The sequence below is a fragment of the Acanthochromis polyacanthus genome, chromosome 8 (genome assembly GCF_021347895.1).
Source record: "Acanthochromis polyacanthus isolate Apoly-LR-REF ecotype Palm Island chromosome 8, KAUST_Apoly_ChrSc, whole genome shotgun sequence".
Classification (NCBI taxonomy): Eukaryota; Metazoa; Chordata; class Actinopteri; family Pomacentridae; genus Acanthochromis; species Acanthochromis polyacanthus.
In genome coordinates this window covers 19,876,886-19,902,940 of record NC_067120.1, presented here as the reverse complement: position 1 = coordinate 19,902,940, position 26,055 = coordinate 19,876,886, and the positions used below count along the sequence as shown (strand labels likewise).

General features: G+C 40.2%; 1 protein-coding gene across 1 annotated transcript; it reads left to right on the top strand.

Annotated features, from left to right (window-relative positions):
- Window positions 1-718: 718 nt before the first annotated feature.
- crabp1a (cellular retinoic acid binding protein 1a) lies at window positions 719-24,758 on the top strand. The gene is given in 5 exon segments (XM_022204878.2): window positions 719-1,080; window positions 5,028-5,054; window positions 5,057-5,205; window positions 18,939-19,052; window positions 24,369-24,758. Coding segments are annotated over 5 exon segments (411 nt in total). The 5' UTR covers window positions 719-1,010; the 3' UTR covers window positions 24,420-24,758.
- The last annotated feature ends 1,297 nt before the right edge of the window (window positions 24,759-26,055 follow it).

Sequence of the window (26,055 nt, the reverse complement as noted above, 5' to 3'; positions counted from 1 at the left end):
TGGTCAAGCACTTGACCTGGGGAGGTGATAGTTGAATCACTTGCTCAAGGCACCAAACTGAAGTCCTTACAGCTGCCATTTAAACACAAAAGCAATTATAAATCTCAGCGATAAAAAACATCCTAAAGGCTTCCACACTACATAAGAATATAGGCTAATGCATAATTATGGACTAGCATACAGTGCATAATGCACACATCAGTGATGTTTACAGCCTGAGGGAGAGAACCAGAAAACATGCAGATGAATCATTATTGGTGCAACAAACGTCTCTTTGATGTGTGTTTGCAGGTCACGATTGATTTCAGGCTCATTTGTTCAGAGTTGTTCTGTAAATTGATGCGTGTTTTATGGTATTTAGTCAACAGTGGAGAGAAGGCACAGTAAAGACAGATAGATTTTCTAAAAAAGGCTACAGGAAGGAGAAGTTTTAGGATTTACTGAACTTGTTATTGAGAAATAAAGCCTGTGACTGAGCAGCTCCTATTCTTTCTGTTTTAATGTCTTTGATCCAGCTCTCTAAAACATGTCCATGATTATGAAATCCACATTCGGATTCTTCCTTATGGAGTTGTGAACAAACCAGTGCTCTATAAATACACTGTAAAAGAATGAATTTAGTCTCTGATCCCCAGAGAGAGCAAACACATCAGTCTCGCGCTACTGTATTAATGGGACAGAGCTTTCAGGGGGAGGGACCTCCTCTGCCTCCCATTAAAGACAGTCGCTATAAAGGAGCTGAAGACAAGATTACAGCCAGCTCCCTGAGACACACAGGAGAGGAAGCGGCAGAGAGAGGGAGTGTATGAGTGACTGCTTGTGTGTGTGTGTGAACGTCCATCTGTGAGAATAAAAAATAAAAGCAACACTGGTGTAACAGTGTGAACGAGACACTGACCCAGAGCAGAGGAGACAGGAGCACAGTAAAGGAGGAGGAGGGTGAGAAAGAGTCAAAGAGAGACACCAGAGCGAGGAACAGGTTCTTTCTGCAGTGCTCAACCTCAGCAGACATGCCTAACTTTGCCGGCATCTGGAAGATGAAGAGGAGTGAGAATTTTGATGAACTTCTCAAAGCCCTGGGTAAGCTCTTCTTCTCGCCTCTTTCTCCCTTTCCTCACTCTCTCCATAGCCAGAGCTACATCCTGCATGAGGTTGACTATCCATCAGTCCATGGAGAAAAGGCTTTTCTTGTTCTTTGGGAACGGCATGCCTGACTTCCACAACATCAATACTGTCGGAGAAGCTCCCTGGGAACAGGAGGCAGATGGGGAGATGCTGCTGAAGGGAAATCCCTCCGCTTTCCAGAGATAAAACAGTGATGCTAATTCCAGCCTAAACAGTCGTTGTATGTTACATGAAGAAGGAGAGAGAGGAGGGGGCGGCACAACATTATTCATGTTAAGCATTTAAGTAGGCATGCATTAGCCATGCCAAGGAGGTCTCTGAGCCCAGTGTTGTTCTCTTGTCTCCTGACTTTTTCATCTTTTTCACCCTCTGTAGTCTCAACTGCTGGTTTGATGGTTTAGATTTAGACCAGTTTAACTGGGTCATTTCAATTTGTGTTGCGGCGTTTCGTCACGCTGGGACTGCTGAAACAGACAGGGCACTGCAAGAGGTGTCTTTAGAATAATGTAGAAACCTCAGGAGAAGTCTCACGTGAGCTTCAGCAACTCTTCAGGAACATTGGCCCCTAACTGGATTACAACTAGAAACTTTTTAGACACAAATGTTTGCAGAAACTGACAGGTTCAGTCAATAAGAATCGTTTTGGATTTAGTGAAGCTGAGGCACTTTGTGCATCAGAGCAGCATGGCACAAGTGTAAGATCTGTTAACTATCAGAATGCAAACAGCTCTGAAACACTCTGCTCAGTGGCTGCAGTGTATGTTTAAATGCCATTTCACAATTACATCAGGTTTTGGGCCACATTTTTTAACCAATTTCCAGGATCAGAAATGAATAAGCCATGAATTCATCCTTCTATCAATAGTCATAGATTTTCACTTTATCTAAAAGCTATTCAAACCACATTAACCCACAGAGTCCAGCGTAGTTCCAGCACTATGACTGCATATTCATTGTTGATTGGTGGTAGACTTGAATCCAGAACAGATAAATGGATCATTTTTTTGCATATAAAATTTGGGCATTACACTAACATTTCACATATTCACCATGTCTCAGAGCGCTTTTTAGTTGCAGTGATGGGTTTGTACAATACACAATAAAGCACACTTAACAAATATCTTTATAAATGAGACCACAGATATTGTGCAACTTTTTTACATTTACAAATTGACAGATACAGCTATGCAAATTCTGCATTTTGAAATATATATGGAAAAATTATGTTCTTTCTTTTAGGTTAATTGCCCTTTTAAAGCAATTTATTGTAGTAGTTAAGACATAAGTCAATAACATATTTTTACAAACTTGGGATATAAGGGATATATTGATGTAAAGCAAATGTAGAATAATCCAAAAAAACATTGCCACTACAGAATGTAAAATGTAAGAATATGTCGTGGTGGACTTGCACAATGGTAGGTCCTTAAGGGCTGCACCATGTCTCCTCTTACGATAGGCACTGTAGTTTATTTAAGATGAATCATAAATGCACTTTTCTGCTCCTGTGAAAGTGTGTTAATCCTCAGCTGAAAGTAGTCCACAACAAACGCACTGTTTGCTGCAGTTTGAATAATACAACTACAGTGGCCAGCTGTCTTTAGAAAGAATTACAACATTAGGTATGATTGTTTTTGGACTTAACATATAGATTAATATAATCTTTTAACCTACAGTTGTCTCTGATAACATGGAGTCACCGATGATCCCTCATCAGTGGAGTCAATCTAAAATAGACATATTTTAAAGTCAGTATGAATTCATCCAGTGAAAGTTCTGACCTTGTTCTGACTGATTTTCATTCATCAAAGAAAGCTCCCCAAACACCTGTCACTGACCTCCTCCCTCCATGTTTTTGTTTTTGAGCTTCACAAGGCAACAGCCTTCTGAACTGCTCTCCAAGAGAAACCAGTCACTCTCTAAGTTTAGCACCTCATCCATTCACAAACACATTAAGCACATCTGCTGGAGAAGATCAGCCGTTAGCTCTTACATCAGACCCGGTCAATAAGAAAAGCTGTGGAAGGCAACGAAGGTGGATTCCAGTGCTGCAGGGCTCCACTTTCCATCAACGTCTTTATAATTACCTCAGAGGTTCCCCTACTGTAGGAAGGAGCGTTATATCCAGGGAGCAGAGCACAGAAGATTCACTCTGAGAGAACGACCTGTACCAACTGATCAGACTCACAGTTTGCTAATGAGAGCAGGCATGTGTGTCTGCATTTGACTCAGAGTGTAACAGTGCTGCTCACTTCATATAAGCTCTAGTCCTGAATGGCTTAAGTTTAGATTTCAGCACCGGGATCTTTAGAATTTAATGCAGTGTCTGAAAAAACACAGTGGATGCTTTGTTTAGTGGCATTTCAGGAAATATTCTCACTGTCTCCACCTTGTCCTCAGTTTCTAGACTATGTCCTCTTCTCCAAAGGCTTCTTGTGCACTGGTGGTCAAAGATCATAAGACGATGTACCAAACAGCCTTCTACTCTTCAACCAAAAATTGGCAAATTAAATTCAGCGGAAAAAATTTTTCTTTTTAGAAACGAGACCGAGGACAGACGCTGGGTTCCACTGAAGCCTCATGCATATTAATGGCTATAAAAAACATGGCGGTGATCCCTCAGAATCATGGGTGGGGGTCGAGTAAGCTGTCACATTAATAAGTCTTAATCTGGTGTTACCAAGCAGGACCACAGTGGCTTTTGGGACGGGGAAGATCTCTCCAAACTTATCAGGGCTGGTTTTATTTCTCTTGAAAACACTTGATCTTGTTAAGTTGTGGCCCTCCAGAAATCAGCTGTTGTAAGAGAGGGGAAGTGAGATAAAAGATCCAGGCCTTTGGCAGGACATACAGCCAGAATGGCCTTGCAGAGTCAAACCAGGCAGGCCAAACACTTGCCACAAGCCTGGGTTGTGCACGTGCACGAAGACCACTCATGCAACCGTCAGACAATAAGAGAGAGCCACGCTGACAGCCCTGACAACCCCAAGAATTTTTTTTCCCTTTCCGGACACGGCTGAATAATCCCTCACACAGACCTCGGTGCCAAAAATTCCACAGATTTCTCCCAGTTTAAGAATAGTTGAGGTTGCCTGTCAGAGCCACAGAGCATTTATGTATTTTTTCTCTGAAACAAACAATTTCTGTCATTCTTGGTTAAAATTTTAAGCTTGCCCGATGCTTAAACACACACCAGACACCACACACACATACCCGTACAAGAGACATGCAGTCAGCATGTCTCACCAGATTTAAGGTCCTGAGCTGATAGAAGCTGGCATGAGAGCCTGGAGAGTCTGGATGAATCTGGGTGGGGTCGACTGTATAGTGGGAGCTGTTTTGCTGCACAACACAAAATGTCTGAAACTTCAGCTGTCTATTTCTGTTTTGTTCTGATCTGTGCGTTCTTTCTTAGTCACCGTAAGATGTTGTTTTGGTTTTGCTAACTACAAAACAAAAGAACAATTTCCACTTTTTCCCTTGAACCTCTCAAATTTTCAGTGGCAGAGCTCAATCTTTATCATATTTTCCTCCTCTTTCACACATCTTTTGTGATTACAGCTTATTTTTTGTGGTATAAGACATCTTTGACCTCAGTCTGCAAGCAGTAGGAAGCAAAACAAGGCATTAATTATGTGGGGACTGTTACACAGACTGCATAGTGCTAAATGTGTCAGAAAGAGGTCAAAAGAGGTAAAATGCCATAACACATATACTTTAATAATAAACATAACAACAGTAATGTCTGCGTAGTGCTTTTTAGCTCTAAAAAAGCCAAGAACATGGCCAAGTGCCTCAATAATCAATGTATGATCAGCCCGCCTTTAACCATCTGCAAGGACATTATATACAATGAAGTAGTGAAAAAATCACTTTAACTGACCCCTGTTGTGTGTGTTCAGGAGTGAACGCCATGCTGAGGAAGGTGGCCGGGCGGCGGCCTCCAACCCTCATGTGGAGATCCGTCAGGATGGAGAGCAGTTCTACATCAAAACGTCCACCACTGTTCGTACACCCGAGATCAACTTCCACATCGGTGAAGAGTTTGATGAGGAGACGGTGGATGGACGCAAGTGCAAGGTATAGTACCTTCAGATGAATGAACATAGGAAGCTGAAACTCAGGTGTAAAAAAAATATCATAACGGAGCTAAAAAAAATCTCAGCTTAAAGAATCCTACCTTTGTGGTTGCTACTTGTAGATCTTTAACAACAATGCATGCAGATTAAACACTTTTGCTTAGTTGAGATTTTAATGGTGTTGTTCTTGCAGCTCTGACAACCAATGGCTTACCCTTTTCTTCCTGTTAAGTATAAAAGTCAATCAGCAGACTCACAAAAATTCTTTAGGTTGTGTAAAATGTCATTGTTGGTCGTAGCGCAAATGCTTGTAAGTGCAGAGTAATTCAAAAAATTATGCACGGTGTTATTTCACAATGATACTGAAGGTATTGTATTGGCTGTGACCACACAAATAGGAAAACAAAGGGAGGGAAGCAAAGTAAACTATAGACATATTGTGATAATATGGAAGCACCTGAGAAACTTGGAGTCTCAACAACCTGCTAATGGCTCGCGTTCTCAGTTTATACTTGGGCAGAAGAAAAACAATCACAATTCTGAGACACAGAACATTAGTTGCAAATTGCTGTGTGTGATTTGTAGTGGATGTCCTAAGGTGTGCAAAACTGCTGCTCTTCTTTAACAATTTCATTTTTTTAAAGATTAAACCGTGATTAACTCTCTGTTCAAATAAAACACATTCTGTCTGCTGCAGTTCTGTAAAGCATACTGCAGATAGTTTATGTTGCAGTTGTGACTGACTTGCAGAAACTTTATTAATGGGATTATGGAAAATTAACACAGTGTGGGAATTCATCTCCCATGTGAGGAGGAAGATCTTCTGAAAGTGTAAATACTTGGAGTTTTATTGGTGTCAGGAGGTTAAATTAAGATAAGATTGGGGCGACCTGATAGGTGTGTGGATAGAGTCCAAACCAAATAAGAGCAGGAGCAGCGAGTCCTTGTTGGTCTTGGCTGGGGACCCTTTCAACCAACAGTGTTAGCATGTGTGCTAACATGAAACCTGTTCACATTAGTATCCATCTGCTTACAAAAATGCACCCGACAGTTTAACTGTTAAAGTTTTGAGTTAAGACTTCTTTGTAAGATCAGGATTAGGACAGATGTTGGAGTTAAGACTGGGTATTATAATACAGAAGCTGTGGTTAACATTTTATGGGGCAAAAAACAAGTCAGTGTGTGTGTGGACACTGATGGACAGGTGTAGTGAGGATATGAATCAGTAAAATCTCTGATTTCCTGCAGCTCTGGTATCTTGTTCTTTTTTTTATGGAGCAGCATCATGAAATATAAACACAGCGATATACTGTCTGACAGTTGGGCAGACCTATAGCACCCATATATCTTTTTCTATCTAAGAATCACACTTTAGTTCCTCAGCATTTGGTTGATGCTGAAGTAAAAAAACCTGCTTCTGAACAGCCTCAAATTCAAATATCTGTATCTCATTTAATGCACTGTTCCATATCTATTAGTTTGTGTATTCAAGGTCCTCAAGGCTCTCTCTGAGGTATTGTTTCTGAGGATTCAATGAAAAATTAATACTTCTTCGAGTCTCATCAATTGGTATCATCTCACGTCTGAGCAGACAGATTAAGAGCAGCTCCAGTTGGGAGGGATGAAAGTTCTCTCTGAAGCTCTTCAAGCCCTGAGGGGATTCTCTCATTCACAGTCAGAGCGCCTACACAGCTTATACATATATACGTATAATGTGTGTGTGTTACAGAAATATACAAAACTTACAAATATACATCAGAAAAAGTGCTTATATCTTGAGTTTTATGCAACTATTATGGTCAGACATATATCCAGTAATGGGGATCTGTCGAGGGGCTGCAACCAGAATTATAATGATGAATTGTTGAGTAATCGGCTTAAGCATATATACGTATGTATATGTGTGTATGTGTGTGTGTGTGTGTTACAAAGCAGACAAAACTTACAATTATACAACAGAAAAAAGTGATTACATCCTGAAATACCAGCTGTGTTCTGCTACTTGTAATAGGAGTAAACTGCTTCTTCCTGATATAATCTCAGCACTGAGACAGTTACAGCAGCTGCATATGTAATAAATATGCATTAGATAAAGCAGATGAGTTGGATCGATGGTTCAGCCCGATAAGGTCACGTGAACCAAGCTATCCCTCAAGTCCTCATGTCTCACATTTGTGTTAAAGCACAAGACTATCCCATTTGAACTTGTTTCTTCTTCTTTGTAAATGTTGCTGTAGTGTCAGAAGTTATAGTATGTGATTTAAATGCCAAATCACTGAAGAGTTTTGAAAGAAGGAAGAAAAGAAATTTGAAGAATTTCTATCTGATAGACAGTATTTGCTGTGTAATTCTTGCTCATGAGAGACTCAGGGCTGTTGTAGTGCACTCCCAAGCTGAGCAAAATCTAAATTAGATAAAATCACCTCCAGAGGCTGATAACTGTTTATCATTCTCTGCTTAGCAAACCAGAAGCTGAGCAGGGAGAGACAAGTTTCGTTAGGACAGAGTGGATAAATGCACCATTTAGTCCATTTTCTCAACAAGTTATCTTTTGTCCATTATCGAAATATGACAAACATACATTCAGGAGTTACAAAAAATGTGCTGTTAACTGACAGATTACAGAATAGGTAGATGGTAAATAGTTTCTTTACATGGAATATTTAGATATATTTTACAGTACAACACATTTTGTAGGGAATTTTTTGTATTTAGTGTTAGTGGGGTAGGAGTTAAAAGACTTATTCTTCATCCTACTCCTGTTCTTGTACATGGATGTGCGTATTTTGTGCTTTATAAATTGTATCCATTTGTTGTTGTTTTTTTTTTTTTTACGCATTACCATGGAAAAGAATAAATGAAATGAAAAGAAAATGTTACTATTTTACATGCAAGCTCTGAATCTAGCAACCGGGGACTACAAATATTGTGAGTTATAGTTCTAATGTGAGATATTATAGAATGGATTATAAAGCAAAAGCCAGATTTGTAATCATTGTTGAGCATTTTATAAGCAAATATTCTCGAATATGCAGCTACACAGCAGAAATCCTGTAGCCGGTAGGGATTCAAAGTCTTGCAGTGACTTGTCATGCTGCCATCCAAAAGTGCAAATAATTTCCACAAAAAAAGGAGTGGTAAGAAGTGAGAGGTGTGCTGCGGGTATATTCACCCACCTGTATGTATGGCGTGTTGCACCGCTGCAGAGGAAGGTTACATAACTATATAAGACGGGGAGCTGCTGACAGTATGACTCGCCACGCTTCTCTAACCTCTGCATGAATTTCAGGTTTTGGGGATGAGGATCGTCTGTTTTTGAAAACTGAAAACCTTCTCATAAGATCTGTGTCACATGTTCCAATTAGCTTTAATGTTGGTCGTACAGCTGCAAGTGTTTTACACTGATTAGACACAAAGTTTAAACCACTGAGAGGTGAAGTGAATGACAATAGTTGTTACAGTGGCACCTGCAGGGCTGCAGCAAGTGCAGCAATATTCTTGTTGAAGTTGGAAGCAGGAATAAGGGGGCAGTCTGAGGATCAAAGAAACTTTGAAAAGGACCAGCTGGTGATGGCAAAACAACTGAGTCATCTCTGGAGGTGCTGTTGTGGTGTTCCTTGGTATGCAGTGGTTAGAATCTACCAAAAGTGGTCCAAAAGAAGGACCAGCTCATGGCCAACAGGCTCATGGCACACAAGGCTAACTGATGAGGAGTGGTGAAGGCTGATCTGTGTGATCTTGAGTCCACAGAAGAGCTACTGTTACACAAACTAATGAAAACCTTAATGCTGCTCTGATAGAAAACATGTCAGAACACACAATGCACCACAGTTTGCTGCATATGGATGCTTATGATGACCACTTGTGAAAGCGCCTACAATGACCACTTCTGTGTGAAAACTGAACCATGCAGCAATGGAAGAAGGTGACCTGGTCTGATGAGTGTGTGTTCATCTAGAGAGGAGATGGGAGGAGGATAGCCTAGCCGCGCTAGACCCATGCTCTGAAGACGCAAGGGTCTAGGGAAGCTCGACAGGGAGGGAGGCGGGCTAAAAGGTTGCCTATCAAATCACTCTGCAGCAATTGGGTAGGTATACAACCAATCGGCGGATAGGCTCCTAGAGCGCCGGAAATCAGAGGATGCGGTAGTTCGGTGAAGCCTTATTTATACAGTCAATGGGTGAAGTTCAAGTACATTACAGACATGTTAATAGAAAGATTATTCAGAGTTGGTGCTAATGGAGCTCAACGACTGTTGTCGTTTTTGTTGTCGACCCTGGCAGAGAATTAAATTTGTTGCCGTGGGTTGTCTAGCACAGCTAGGCTAGTTGTTTCCGGTTGTTTCTGTCAGAATCGTCGCACCTCTGTCGTCACTTAGTTACGCCCGCCTTCTGACTCTACACTTCATGGCGATTTGTCTGGCCAGTTTTAGGAGCATCCAACCTCGAGCCTTATGGAGGGTAACTAGACCCACCCTGGCAGAGAATTAAATTCGTGCCATGGGTTGTCTAGCGCGGCTAGGCTAGGAGGAGGATGCACTAAAAAGAAGATCAGCAGTAGTGGCAGTGATGCTCTGAGCCACATTTTGCTATGGACCTTAAACGGTGAACAGCATACTTTATCTGTGAGAAACTGAGGCGTCTTTTGAAAGAGCCTTGTTAGATTTACCATTGAACATTTCTGCAATTATGTAAAATGATAATGTCATGATGGAAATATAGTACTTTGTGTTGTCAAACTAGTCATTCATCTCTAATCATCAGAGACAATGAATAACTTTTTTTTTAGGTATTTAAAGTATTAGTCCAACCGGTCGATCAGTTTAGTGGTGGCATCAGGTTTTAACAGTGCCATTTAAAGTGATTTAAACTGTGATGTTCAGGGGACTGTTTGCTTAGATTTTATATCACAGGTTTAGATATTAGGTTTAACATCCGACCACAGAAGTGCAAGCAGAGAATAACAGTGATGTACTGAATTTATACAAATTCGCATTACCTGTACTGTTTCAATGTGACTTTAGTGTTATTCATATAGTTACACTGTATGTCATTATATTTATTTTGTATTGAAACAATATTCTGGTAATTTGAACTGGATGATCTCGGTCAGAATAAGACAGAATAAGACTCTCACAGCCTCAGTGCTGCTGTTCTAACCACACAACATCCTTCTCTTCCCAAAGCATAGACAGTCATCTGGTTCTATTTAAAACGTATAACAGATAATTTATCATCCTGAAATTCCTGGGCAACAGGACATAGTGATATTCATGCTTGTGGAGAAGAAATATTGCACATGGAGAGGGAAAAATGTGTAACTGAGTGTACGGACGACATTTTGTCGACATAATTGAGGCAAATGCCTGAGAAAATGGAAATATGCATTTTCCCCAAACCTCAAAGCTCTTGTAGGGATTTGCAGTACAGAATTATTAGGAGATTGATCTATGTTTCTGTATTACAAGATTTACTACGCCTCTAACAGCGCTCAACCAGCACCACAGTGGAACACAGTCTGCGGCCTTCACCTTTTGTTTTACGTTTGAACTACTTGTTGCAGGGAGTCAGGGAGAGCAGACATGACCTATTTCAGATCCCAGGAGACGGCGTGGCTCCTTCTGGTCTGAGCCCTGGGGCATGCTGGGTACTGGGCAGGGGCTAGACTGCTCTCAGTGCGGCTTTTTGCCACATGAAATCTCTCTGCTTATGAGGCCAGTAGAGTTGTCATCACACATTTGTCCACATCAGTTTTGTTTGGGTTTGAGCATCAGCATCACAGTGTTCGCCAGCAAAATGTTTGTCTTTATGGTGCTTTGTATGTGTTGCTCTTTGGCTCTGCTGCTGCGCATTTGATTGGAATTTAAAGGACTGTGAGATTTAAAGTTGGTTTTCACCTATCATTCAAAGGAGAGGGGTAAGAAGTAGTTTTAGGAATATGTGTAGCTTTTATAATGTCCAGTAATGTGAAGATGGATACACTGCTCTTCCAGCACTCCAGATCTTCAGATATCAATTTAAAAAAACTCAATCCAACAGCAAGTGTCTGTTGTATGGAGTATTGTCGAGCAACATTTAGATTTCTAACTGATTCCACATTTCACTGCTGATGAAAAGACTGAAAGCAAAGAGAACTAAAAACAGATGAAAAAAGGTGGAGATAGTTGCAGAAAACCAAGAACCAAGTGGCAGCTTCCTCAGAGTTGCACTTGAGCCACTAATTTGAAGACTTGCAACCAAATACTATATATATAATGTAGACTGGACACTTGTGGGGAGCAGGACAAGCTTAAAACACTAAAACATGAGATTATCACCACATGCATTTGTAATGGTAATTATGTTGAGACTACCTCCAGTGAAAACATATGTTTATTTACCTTGATAACATATTCATTCAGTGTTTTTATATGCTGAAAGACGCATTGTGGCAAAATAAACAGTCGATATCATGGCCGAGTATTTCCACCTTAAAATTGCGTTGTTCCGTCAACAGTCTAAAAACATGTACTACTGTTCAAAAGTTTAGGCTCACTCAGAAATGTCCTTATTTTTTGAAAGAAGATTATTTTTCCAATTAATGTAACATTAAATTCAGGAATGCAGTCTAGACATTGTTAATGTGCTAGATTACCACTCTAGCTGATTTTAATGGAATATCTACATAGGGGTACAGAGGAACATTTCCAGCAACCATCACTCCTGTGTTCTAATGCTACATTGTGTTAGCTAATGGTGGTGAAAGGCTAACTGATGATTTAGAAAAACCCTTGTGCAATTATGCTAGCACAAGAATAAAAGTGTGAGTTTCCTGGAAACTTTTGAACAGTAGTGTAGATTCAAATTTCAAACGTAACAAACAAAAAAATATTGATTTTAATTTATATGGCGGAGCTTCTGTGTCATCGCTCTTGTGCGGCTGCATGACTTCTGAATATGTTGTGTGGAGTCATTTATAGCGCTTGAGCTGGTGTGCCTAAGCTGCAGTGTTCACTGAAGGCTGAGCAGAGATTGAAGTGAGAGTTTATGTAGACCAGTGCACTCTCATGGATGCCATGAAGTGGTTTTCTAACCAAAAAAATCGTACTTAAATAGGTAAATTTAAAAAAAAAAAAAGATAAATGCCTTTTTAGGGGATTTAATGGAGAGAAATTTAAAATCAAAAACAGTAATTTTGTGGGCCGAAAACAGTGGCTGAAAGACACGAAAACTGCACTGAAGGGACTGAAGTCATCTGAAGTGTGATGAAATATTTAGTTTTGTCATTACAAGCAACCCTTTTGAAATGGCATCTTGTCTTTTGAGGAATTGTTTACATTAAAAACATGCAACTTAAAGTATACTTAGTTTAATGCCAATTTATTTTAACCAGTCTTATTCTGGCTATGCTCCCTACACTGCAGTGGAAGTAAACATTGTAATATTTAAATCACGAACCATCAGTCATTGTTTCACTTTACACACCATGAATAATGTCTCTTCATACTTACTGACTGTTCTGTGCGGCAGATTTCAGGATAACAGGTGGTGGTTGTGGGCAACAAGCTTGTGTGGCGATCACACACCAGACTGGAGCTGAACCTGCAGGAGACCACTGACACTGGGCCATGTGCCGGAAGGGGGCGAGGGGAGGGTTCAGGGGTGTTGGCGGACTCTCAGGTGGAGCAGGTTGGCAGAGGAGGCCTAAGTGGGCTTTGGGCCGTCTGCACCCCGTGGTTAAAGGATTACATGCTGATCTGTGCCTGGCAAAGAGCAGAGGGCTGATTAACACCGCCACAAGGTTAAAAAGCTCCAGTTAATCTGTGTGAGTGCAGTGGGATCAGAGGGCCTCCATTCACTCTCAGGAGGGAAAGTAATAAGGTGTCTACTGTCAGTCACAGAGGCGATAAGAAACGGAGAGCAGACGAGGTTTAGCACAGAGTGAAAGTCATTATGATTTTGCACCTGCTCTGGTGGATGAAGGTGTGGATACAATGTGGATAAATCTCTAAAACAAACATGACATTTATGTGTGGTATAGCTGAGATCAAGTCTCTGATGAAATGTAAGTTTTAAGAAATAAAATAGCTTCTGTCTGAAAAAAAGTAGTTTCAATTTCCAGAGTACAGCAAGGCTACTTACTCCTGGGCAAAAAAGACTTAGACGAATGGAGTCTTTTAACTTAGCTGGTTGCTACAGCGACGGACTTTTAGCTATGGGGCGGCATGGAGGAGCACACGAAGCAAGCATCCAATAAACAGTCTTGAATGACGTATTGACACAATTTACAGCTGATTGTGTTGATGGAGGTAATTTTCATCTGTTTTGTTTTGGTGAGTGTCAGCAGCCTTTAGAGGTTTGAGGTAAATGGATAAGGATGACGATGTGTTTTCTGAACAATGCGGCTCAGATTCAAGTGTAATTTCTTTGCTTTTGACAGTGCGTCATTAGCACAAAGAGGCAGCAGCAGGCCTGCGGCAAACAACAGGCAAATCAAAAATCTGATTGGCTGGTGAGACGGATTCTCCTGGATTGCATCTAATATACACTGAAGGCTACATACTGGGTTCAGGGCTGCAAGATTCTTTGTCATTCTTTGCGCTTGTCACAATGATTTATGACAATCTTTTAAGATTAAAGGCAATCTAAAAAGTACATTGGACAACCGAAGTCATGGTATCATATTCACTAGCCCTGCACAGCAATTATGTCAACAGTCTCTACAAAAGAAGCATGTTAGTATATTTTAAGTAGTCCTTCTACCTAAAAGAAGGTAGACTTAACTGTCCTAGTGGAAAGTTTTCCATGGACATCACAAGATCTGAGTAAAACAAAAACAATAGCAGTGATTATAAAATATGAACAGATGCACTAATCAATCAATATGACACACCCATCTACACTAAGTCAGAACAAAGTGTCCCCTCTTGCCTTTACCATCAACAAGAAAAGCACTCAGAGAACACTGTACTCCTCCAAGGCTGCTCAGTCACTGTATGATTTCTGATAGGTCCTGATAAGTCTGCAGCTGTCGATTTGTAGTAGGATCACAATCGTGATCATCAGCAGGCAGCTGATGTAGTGTTCGCCTGTTGTCATAGTTACAGTGACGCCTTGCCGCTATTTTGCAATCATACAGAAATCTTTAACAAATCCGTGAATCCGGATTTTAAGCCACATCATTTCCAAAATCTAATCAAGTGCTCCTTGTGTCATTTCTGACCTTCCCTGAAAATGTCATCCAAATCTGCTATTCCATTTTTGAGCAATATTGTCCACAAACAGACTAACAGACTAACAGTCTATCACATAACTCTGTCACGTTTCTTGGTAAAAAAAAAAAAAAAAAAACACAACAAAACATTAGATCCTTTCTTAAAAGTCCCCCCCTTTATTTAAATCAAACTGTACTGTTCAGACTGACTGAACTTTTTAGTTTCAAACATTTCTAAATGTCAGTAGGATTGAAATATTCACACTTTTTCATTTCTCTTTGGGTCTCTGGACATCATAGGAAAATATTAACCTTGCACCTGTGAGGTCAGAAATAATTTTCAGGTAGGACAAGATTTCATACTATTGAAAAATAGTAAGTTTTAAAACGATTGTGCTTTTTTCTTATACTATATAGAAAGACTGATGAACTGTAGGTGATGTAATCTGAAGAGCAGTTTCAAAGCTCATGTTGTAGCTCTGACCACCTAAATCCAGGATAATCCAAAAATGTGCAAAGAAATAGATTTGACAAGTTACATGAAAAACAGTGCTTCACATTTTGAAGCTGCTGGTAAAAGAGATGTGTAAACACTGAGGTAATGTGATCAAACTGTGGGAAGAGATGAGTCCAAAGCAGAGTGAATGTGTTATTTTGGGCTCTGAAAGATACGCTGTAAAAACCAACATAAAAACTTTAAGCCGAGCAGGAAATGAGATGTTCTCCTGGTTTTCCACACACTGTTTGTGTTTGATAAGCAATGAGAGGCAGAACCAAAACCACAAGCAGTAGATGTTTCTGAGCAGAAAAAAAACCACTGAAAAAACAGGACGTTAGACAAATGCTGTGGACACAGGATGAATTTATCTTGGTCTTTAAGGTGTGTACACAACCTCTTTAGACGAGGAAACTATGTGTGAGAATTGGTCTGTGACTGAGAAAATCCATCTAAGTCAGAGACTGAGACCGATCCTAGAGCTAAAATGAAGCCGTAGCTAATTGACTCTCTGTGTTGTGGCTTTACTGTGAAAAAAAAATCTAAGGAAAGCTACAGAAAAGCCCTGCTGTTTTTCAGTTTGGCCAAGTCTGTGGATGGCAGCCTGCAGGGATCCATGATGGCTCCCTTTAGCCTACCTTTGATATGGTGATTAACATTTGCCTCTGAGAAACTGAGGCTGCTGCTTCACCCCAAAGCTGAGTGGCGGTGCTTTTTAATTATCAAACTGTTTAGAAGCAAAACTACACAGCTATCATGCTTGAAAATACTGGAAACCCATTATGTGTTTTCATGGTCGGGCTGTCCAGCTTTTCATTATGCTGGGTTTAAAATGTTGGATGATCAGTTCCAGGCTTTGGAGCGCGATCACTAGATTAAGATGCAGCTGGTTGTATCGAGAAGAAACAAAATTTATCTGAGTGGGAAAACATAATGACAGTCAGACAGCAACATGAAAAGAGAAAATGTGAAAAATACGCTATTTATCTGGAAGACTTGAGTGAGAAACCTAGTTTGGGAAATTCCCTTATTTGTTTTCTTGAGATAGCTAAGAAGATCAATAAAATGCTCATCCATCTGTTAATAATAAACCAACAGGCTCAAAGCAGGGAAAACTGCTAAGCTCTGTTCTGCTCATGTGTAACGGCTGATCTAATTCAGATGTTTTGATTCTTGTATTCATGTGGAAAAAAACGAAATATAGTATTTTATTATTGCGCTTTAGATAAGCTGCTAGATGGATTTCAATACCTTCAGACAGATGCTGCCTTCAAAGGGCATTGTGTTTACCGTGTTTATCAAAAAATTCCATATGATCGCTCCCTTACTGTGGTATTTATGATCTCAAAAATGGAAAAGCTGAGAGTTCACGAGTTGTGATATGTTCATCTAAGTTAATTTTTCATTGGATGTAAAGTCAACGTGTTGTAATTTTAGTACTGAGTATTTTGTTCAAATTTTCTGTTTGAAGAAATTCCCATCAGCATTGTTTATTCATTATGCCGTTGCTTTTTGTTCCCTGCTTGTTGGTGAGCTAAAAGGTTTGCCTCAGAGGCCTCCAGACAACAACAATAACGCCCGTGTTCCTATTTTTTACTGACCAGCTAATGAGTTCCATTCAATGGTAGCCAAAGCCAGCTTTCTAACTTTGTTTAAGCTAAACTAGCCGTTTCCTGGCTCGAGCATCATATTTAATAAATACACACAAAAGTGGTATTAATGTAAGTGCCAAAATATCTAATTTTCCCTTTAAATACGGTATGAAAGAGTAGCTAGGACAGGACTAGCCTAGCTTAGCACAAAGACTAGAAAGAGAGAGGAAACTTGGCTCTGTAACAAAATGTGCATACACTTATAAGGCTCCATTTGTGTTTCCACTTTGGTTTTTGAATAGATAAAAAAGAGATATGATGTGTTAAACATTTGAAGTGGTTGTAGATAGTGCTAGCTGTCAGTCACTGTTTTCAGTTGTTTTGCTCAGCTAGCAAACTTCCTCCCTGTCTCCACGAGCTTAAGATTTAGCTGACATGACAGTGATGTCAAAACCGGTGGAATGGATCATTTCTGGTTCTTCAGCTGGTTGGTTCTCATCTAACTCTTGCTAAAAGTGTACTCCCCAAAGTGATGAATGTTTCTTACACAGACCAGCTTTTCTTGACCAAAATCATAAATCCTCTCCATTAGCACAAATTAGCACCACAGGGTCACCTTGATCCTGATCTTTTATGAATTCTTTCCGCTCTGATGGGCAATTTGAGTCGATTACTTCAGGAGAAATTAATCCTGAAGTCAAACTCTGACTAATCCTGTTGAGGTTATTTTAAGTATTATTGAAGTGAATTAACTAATGGAGACCCTGACCAGCCAGAGTGCTAAGAGGATTTTATGAGGGTTTTTTTGGACTCAGTCTGCTCAAGAACTGAGCTGAATTATATTAGTACATTGTTTTGTTCATTAAAGTCTGGACATTTAATGATTTAGCACAGGACAGGGCTTTTTTCCTTTTTCTTTTGTGGACATCTAAAAACTTCAACCATATTTGATTTGATTCTGTCTTGAAAAAAATATTTCTTATTGAACAGTTTTAAGTTTCTCCACTGTTCTGGAAAGGATTTCTGCAAGATGTTAGAGACCAACTGCAGGGATTACAGCTCCCATCTAGCTGCAAACATTGAGCATTACTGAGACTTGTAATGGATGTTGGAGGACAAAGAAGGTGTTGAATGTGGTTGAGGTCAGGGATTGAAGTTCATCGATACCAAACCTGGAAAAATCATTGCATTAGAGACATGACTTAGTGCAAAGGGTTATTGACACACTGAAAATGTAACTAAGGAGTTGAAAGCACACATTTATCTAAAATATCATTGTGCATAAATTTGGGATGACAAATAAATACAATTTGCGTCAGCTTTGAAAAATAAACTGCTGAAAAGTAATAACTCTACATGAATCTTTGAAATATAATATCTTACAAAGCTTAATTAATGCAGCCTGTACTTCATGGTTAAAGAGAAAAATCACTTTAAAACTGTGTTACTTAAAGAGCAGTTTCACATACCCAGACCTACTTTACCTCCATGGGGCTGTGTCAGGACTGTAGAATGGTCTGGCTGCACCTCATTCTGCTGTACTAAAAAAAAAAGACCTCTGGCTTGTTTGTTTTACTTTAAACCAATCACAGTTGTCTTTAACAGTGTTAAGCCAAAGATTCAGCTATATTGCCCTAGCAAAACAGAGTATCGAATTATTATAGTTGAACATTTGCACTCAGTGAGGTGAGTAAAGTCAATAAAAAGACAAATTCACCAATGAGAACTAAACCTGCCTTACACACAACATACACGCAATTTGAATCTTCTGCAAAACTTAGTATTCTTAGTATGCAAGTTGATGCTCAGAGGTTGCTGTTGTCCATCCATCCATCCATCCATCCATCCATCCATCCATCCTCTATATACCGCTTTATCCTCACTAGGGTCGGGGGGGTGCTGGAGTCCAGCTGACTCGGGCGAAGGCAGGGGGCACCCTGGACAGGTCGCCAGTCTGTCGCAGGGCTAGGTTGCTGTTTTGGCAAGAGTTATCCAGATAGTGGAAGATGAAAAAAAAGCTACATAAAATGTGTGGTGGTAACGGCAGGCTTTTAAACAAATTCTACATCTGGTAAATCAGAATACATGAAGTAAAGTTTAACATCTTTCACTGAGCTCCAATGATTTAATGTCTGACCTTCCTGCAGTAACAAAGATGTGTACTTGAAGGTGTCAGTACTCTGTGACAATTTAGTTGAGTGGTTAAAGACCAGTGAGGCAGTAATTATCAACAGTGAAAAAAAACAAAAACAAGTTAACATCCACATGCAATGTGAGTAAAATTTTAAACAATAGGGATGGTGTGACCTCATTGTACATCATGAAACAACTGTAGTTGTGTGTGTGAGTGTGTCAGTTCAAGAAAGAAAAATTGTCCCATTAAAGTGTTACTTGATGATATATCTCACAGATCGTCATACTGACATTCCCACCTTGTTGTCGTTCCCCCTGCAGAGTCTCGCCACCTGGGAGTCAGAGAACAAGATTCACTGTCAGCAGACTCTGGTGGATGGTGACGGCCCTAAAACCTACTGGACCCGAGAGCTGAACGGAGATGAGCTCATACTGGTGAGCGCACAGCAATGAATCATCTTTTCACTGAAAGCTTCTTAATAGATTACTGCTCAGAGAAAAAAAAAACCCCACAAAAAGCTCTACAAGCACAAAAGCACTTGAGTTCAGTAGCGAGAGAACAAAAGAAAGCTAAAAATGCGCCTTGAAAAACATCAATCTAAGCACACAGAGTGCGATCCGATGGGTAGCTCATCAGTATGGTTTGTCTGCTTCGTGGACGGTTCTCATGGAGACCCAGAAGACATCAGATGCATCAGGATGTGATTTTCAAGCAGCTAATGTACTCTGTTTGAGAAATGGTTAATGAAACAATGCAGCGAGTGTACGAAGTCACCCTGGAGATTCATCCGTAAAGGAAATGAGAGAGGCTGTTTCCCAAGGAGTCGAGCTTTCATGCACCCCGTGGAGAGATGTGAAAGAACAAGAGGAGCTGCTGCGCTGACATTGCAGTAATACCCCTGTACTTAGCCAGATTAATATGGGCAAGAGTTAATGGGTCCAAAGCCCCTTGAACAATATGCAGGGGAGCAGTCTAAGACCAACGCACCGGACCGACAGTTCTCAGGGACCCAGCAGCTTCCTCCCTTTAGCATTCGATGCTCTCACGCTCTGCTCTGTCCTTCTTCCAATTTTTATAAGATGAGCAAAAGCTTGAAACAACAATATAGAAGGTTTAGATGCTGAAAACGTCCCCACAGGATGTTTGGTTAGCTTTATATTATAGGACATAAGCAAGCACTGATAAAAAGATGAGAAACAGCTTTAATCAATGACTGAGAAGCTGAGAAACATAACATATGAACTACTCTCTGGTGCTTTGGGATGATAAAAGCAGAAAGTGTTACAGCAGCTGCCCCTCTGGTGACACTTTGGCCCTGCTGCCCCGGAGGAGCTGAAGCATTCAAACACTGATGGAGATTGAAGTGGTCGAGCTGTGACAGCAGCTGAGTCTCTGTTTTTCTCTGCTCTTGTCACCTCAGTTCTCCCTGCAGGCCACCAAACAATCACCACTCCACCTCCATGCAGACCACCACAGAACCACCACACAGACCAGTGGTGCTCTAAGAGTCCTAATTCTGAATATTTATACCCAGCAAAACCGGCATTTTACATTGTACTGAATTAACAGATGTGCACCCAGTTGGAAATTGGCTCTCGCTGCATGCAACATGCATTTGTGGCCATGGCAACATTAATATTAAATCATGTCATCATTCATATAAGACAGTTGTTCTTGTTTTGCTGTCAGAGCTGTTCGACAGCTTCATTGTGAGCATGAAGGACGACGAGAAACAACTGGTGGAAAAGAAGTTAAATGAAAATTCCTTCATAGTCCCCACAAGCAAAATTTCAACCCTATCTTATAGAAGTTTGGTTTATAAATTACTAAGATTACTTTGTGGTGGTAAATGTCCGACAGATCATTTTTTTTCAGTCAGAAAACTAGTTGTAGTTAACCTGAACATTTGCTGGTCAAATTACCTACCTTGTGAGCTACCTACTTGGCTGACTACAAATCAGCAAGTTAGCTTTTTTTTTGTTGTAGCATAGTAGCTTGTTTGCTTAATGGGTCTAGTAAAAAAAAAACAAAAAGCAAAAAACACCAAGTGGAAACAAACTAGTTTACAGCCTGCATGATATGTACTATAGTTTTGGCATATCCAATCTGCCTAAATGTCTGGAAACTTTAAACCAACTATTTGAGAACTGCAGCCTTTTGGTTTGTGAGCTAGCTTCCTAGCTCTGTGCAGCATCACATGTCTACGCTAAATTGGGCCATGAATTACACATTTGTTTGACTATCTAAAAGATTATTCTGTAATTCAAGACAGATGTTTTAAAGAAGTACTATTTATTTTTGTCTAAAACTGCTCAGTTAACTAAATCACTCGTCTCAAAAACGTACATTGCCAAAACCATGCCAGTGTTGGTCATGTTTTTCATATTAAGCATGTGTAGTAAAATGTTCGAAATTACATATCAGTTCATATCTTTTGTCATATAATACATATTAAAACAATCCTCCCAACAGTGAACATCACACTGACCCAGCTGAGGTTAGGTTTAGGCAACAAACACACTATAATTGAGGCCAGTCATATATGTTGATTTAGTTCAAGCTTTTCTTACTTGTCTAAATATGAAATGTCATGAACATCTCTTTTAAATCAACCAAAGTATCCTTGACAACAATTACAAGATGACATCAATGCATTCTCCCAACATAACTAAACACCTGCTCATGACCTAGCACATCTATTACAATACAAACCGTTACCAAATAAAAAACATATGTTTTCAAATGGCTTCACACGATGGCGATTAAATAAATACAGTGTCATTAAAATCCTGGAAAATCTCAAGAGGAAAAGAGACATGAGTCATCGTTGCATACAGACAATTTCTCTCTGTTGGACACCAGCTGGAAAAACCAAAACAAACACTGTCTGAATTTGAATTGTATCTATGTGTTTCCAAAAAAGCCCCCAGACGCAGAGACAATGCAAAAACTGCAAAGCCTCAGCTGGAACCTCAAAGGAGCACCAGCGATCATAAAGCAATGGTCTGATTGTATGTGGCAGTTCACACCGTAACTGGGGCACATTTCCATACCATTTGCATGATCCGTTAAATTGGTTTAGTCTAAAACATTTGAAGGGTAAAGTCATGTGGATTTTTTCTCCAACTACATCAGTCTGAAATAAAATTTAAAAAAAAAAAAATCACACATCTGTAGTCTGGAGTGGAGCCTGTGCATAAATCTGTCGTTAAGAAGTTTCTTTGGGTTTCATCATCAACAATCTGCAATATGACCTAGATTGAAGAGCATAAATTTGACCCATGAATCACAGCATGACTGGGTTTTTTTTTGTAAAGTTTTTGAGCTTGAATTTTCTTCTTTGTGAACTTGCCAAAATCACAGTTTTTAAAAAGGACGCCTGCTAGTCACCTCCTTATAATATCATCAGTTTTGACATAGGCCATCTCAAATATTGAACCATACCCCTAACCCCAACCCATGATATTGAATGGACAAATAATGGACAGTAAACTGTGTACACTGTATAGTAAATAAGGAGGGATTCAGAAATAGACTGAACAGTGAACAGTGCACAGCTTTAATGTGAAAACCAGATGGCTGTGGTAACTGGATGAAAACCTGAATGGGAAGCATACAAAAGGCCCCAATAGAAGCGGTGATGAACACTCTGGCTGCTCTGACGATACCCAGCTTGAACCGTTTCAGCACAAAACCTTCTGTGATGATTCCCAGAGCTACAGCTGGCAGATTCAGAATACCTACGAAGAAAATAGCTCTGAAGGATGACTGGCTGAAGGTTTGCTTCATGAACTTTGGTTTGAAGGTGATAATGCCGATGAAGCTGTTAACGGCCACTACTGGTGCAGAACTATGACATCAGCTGTTTCCAGATAGACAACTTTGAACAACATCCATCCATCCTATGTTATCAATACACCGCTTAATCGTCATTAGGTTCACGGAGGGGCTGGAGCCCATCCCAGCTGACAAAGGCAGGGGACACCTTGGACAGGTCACCAGTCTGTTGCAGGGCTACATATACAGACAATCACACTCACATTCACACCTACGGGCAATTTAGAATCATCAGTTAACCTCAGCATGTTTTTGGACTGTGGGAGGAAGCCGGAGTACCCGGAGAAAACCCACGCATGCACAGGGAGAACATGCAAACTCCATGCAGATAGATCCCAGGAAGGCCGGGACGCGAACCGGGGATCTTCTAGCTGCAGGGTGAAAAGTGATAACCACTACTCCAATGTGCAGCCACTTTGAACAATTAAAAAAAAGAAAACATTACATTTTCATTTGAAGTTACAAAAAACACATTTTCTGTTTGTTTCTGTTGTATGCATAATCACAACAGCCACATACATTTCATTCAATTGAAATTATTTATTGATGTATATATGTAAAATCATGAAGATTATAAATCCACATCACCATGCATGTGGTAAATATCTAACATGTGTGTGTCCTGCTAATACCCAATATATTTTGCTGCCATTTCCAGATCACAGATTTTCTACGGAGCATTTTTTAACTGAATGAAATAGGTGGGGCATTTAAAGGGGTTGATACATATGCATGTTAAAGCAAATTACTTTGTTGTACTTGTTTAGTACTGTCTCAAGGCAAAAATGTTCATATCTGTTTCTTTGTTGCCATAACAGGTTTAGCACAAAAGATGATACATGCAAATAAGGATAAACAAAATCTTTAAATCCTTGTTACGATCCAACCTCTAGGCTGGTTGTAACAAAAATAACCAGAATGTTGTTGGTTTAGGTGAAGGGATTTATTGCTTAGTGGCAAAGGAACATAAAAGTGACAACAATGAACACAAGACTGGTGAGTGTTGCTAAACCAAAGAACATAATATAACAAAACAAAGGCTAACAGAGTTTCCCAAACTTATCTAAACCCAAAACAAAGCAACTAAACTCCCTAGCCAAACATAAGTACAACAGCAACACCCACCAGTAACAAAAACTAATGCAACAATGCAAAGATAAACTAAACAAAACTGGTGCCTCACATTCACACATTTGACCACACAGGGCACAAACACACATTGATCACACAGGTAACGAAGAGTCAAAACTGGCTTCTTCACTAAGCCCACAGTGTCTGTAGCACTCACCACGAGTGTCTACAGACCAAAGTGGTCTGCGGTACCCACCAACCCAACCACTGCAGACCAAAACTCATCGAAATGCAAACAAATGATCACACACAGAGGCATCAGTGTGAACTGGTCACAAATACCAGCCAACCAGACTAATAACATGGTGGCAGATATATACTCTGCAAGTGTGGTGCTCGCTGCATCCGGTTGGATAGAGGTGGAGGGGAGCTGGAGGGTGGCCCAATCAGGACGGTCAGAAGGCAGGGCGAACAAGACTGCAGTGCAGGTTGTCAGCTCCTTAGCCATTAGGTGGAATGGCTGGCAGCTGGTGTTCCAGAGAGACTCTGAAAAGACTGAAAGCAACCACAGCTGGACTAACACATGCACTTTCCCTACACAAAGGCCCACCAGAAAGCCACCAAGAAACCAAACGGCACACCAATACTGGTGGCCGTACCAATCCTCAATACATGCACTCCTCCATCTTGGCATTTTCTTCTTCAGGTGTTTCTGCCCCTTGGATTCACCAAAAAAGTGGACATAGCCTCAAAGACACTGGAGGACTGTGTGGAGTCACACTGGTTGTTGAAATAAAACAGTGCAAACCAGATGGCTAAAATGATCTCTTTCTTCCCTCCAGACTTTCGGGGCAGATGACGTTGTGTGCACACGGATTTACGGCCGGGAGTGACACTCTGCAACCTTCATCAGGACGAGGCGGAAACCCAGCCGGGGTCACAGCTCGCTCAAACCCGACAACACTCTGTCATGCTAACCCGCTAACGCATTTGCAAAGTATTCTGTGTAATCTCTCAGCATCATTCTGCATAGTCTCCACAAACAATAGCAGTGTCTCTGTAATCTGGTTATTTGTAGTGAGTTTTGTGTCTGCAGTACAGTAGCTGGATATCTCAGTGTCCATATCTGCAACCCTGGTGTCAGCTGTTTACGTAGGATTTAGTCAACACTTGCATCAATTGAGTGTTCATGTTCAATGAGAGGAAACAATAAAACAAAGAAACAAATTGTATCTGAGCCTCTTTCTTTACAATGTAACTTTATATTGCCCTATGTGCCTTAGGGAGTGGACTAAATATTGTTCCACAGCACTACAAGTGGTCAAACGCTCTAAAGAATTCAAATTTCATTCTTTGCCATGAAACAGGGCAAATGACAGTATTCACCAGCATATTGTACATTAAAATTTCACCTTCCATCATGCTCCAGCCTCACACTCCCTGCTGTGATTCCTCACTTGCTCTGCGTCTTCACAGACAGTCCAGAGAGACATGTCTTTGTGTCTGATACAACGCTGAGGCAACAAGATTACAGACAGAGCTGGGCGGCATGATAAGACCAGACAGACTGGAGCAATGACACAACCAAAGGCTTCCAAGCAAAGCGCCGTCACTCCAGCTTGACTAATGCCACAGTTGCACATTTACATGAGTTACAGAGGCAATTGAGATGAGAGCTTTAAATCTGCAGAAAGGCGTCAAGATTTTCTTTATGTTTAGCAAAATATATTTTGAAATTAAAAGAGAAATCAGTGTGAGGTGGAAATGAAGAACATTGTCCTCATGTGATTTGCGCTCTGGGGCTGTCAAGTGGAGGCAGTGTTTCTGGAATGAACAGATACAGTAGTGTGGTGGTCACATCATCTATCTGATCTCTTTTGCTTCACCAACCTTTGCCATCTGATTGCCCAGTGATCTATGCTGCCATTTGTTTTACCAACCAAGTGATCAGATGAACTCGGGGTGGAGCACCTTAAATACTCAGCTCAGTGAAAGGGAAGGAAGAGGAGCACTAATGGAAACATTGAGTTAATTAAACATTAAACTGAAAAAAAGAATTGCTGAGGCAGAATTAAAACATATGCCACGAGAGATCAGTGCTATTAGGAATGTGGGATATACTGACATATAGACTGAAAAGTAAATTAAAGGTTGGAATGATGGAAAACATATGTTAAAATGATTTTACACCATTTGGAATCTGTTTGAAGTTATAGTTTATTATCTCCTGTTAATACAGTCCCATAGATGCAGATTAAAAAGGTCACACTACACAGCAGTGAAGATGCTTTTTTCCTCTTATTTTAATATTTTATTATGTCTATTTTGCCAGCTAAAAAATGACAGAAAACACAGGGAAACCAAGAGAAGAGTCACATCTGGTACAAATTTTTTAGAAATGGAAAATCTTAGAACATGATGTCGCCCCAAACATGGCATCCCAGGTGTTGTCCTAGGTAGATGAATGAGCATATGGATGGTAGACAGATAGAGTTAAGACATTAAAAAGAAATGAATGGCAGATTAATA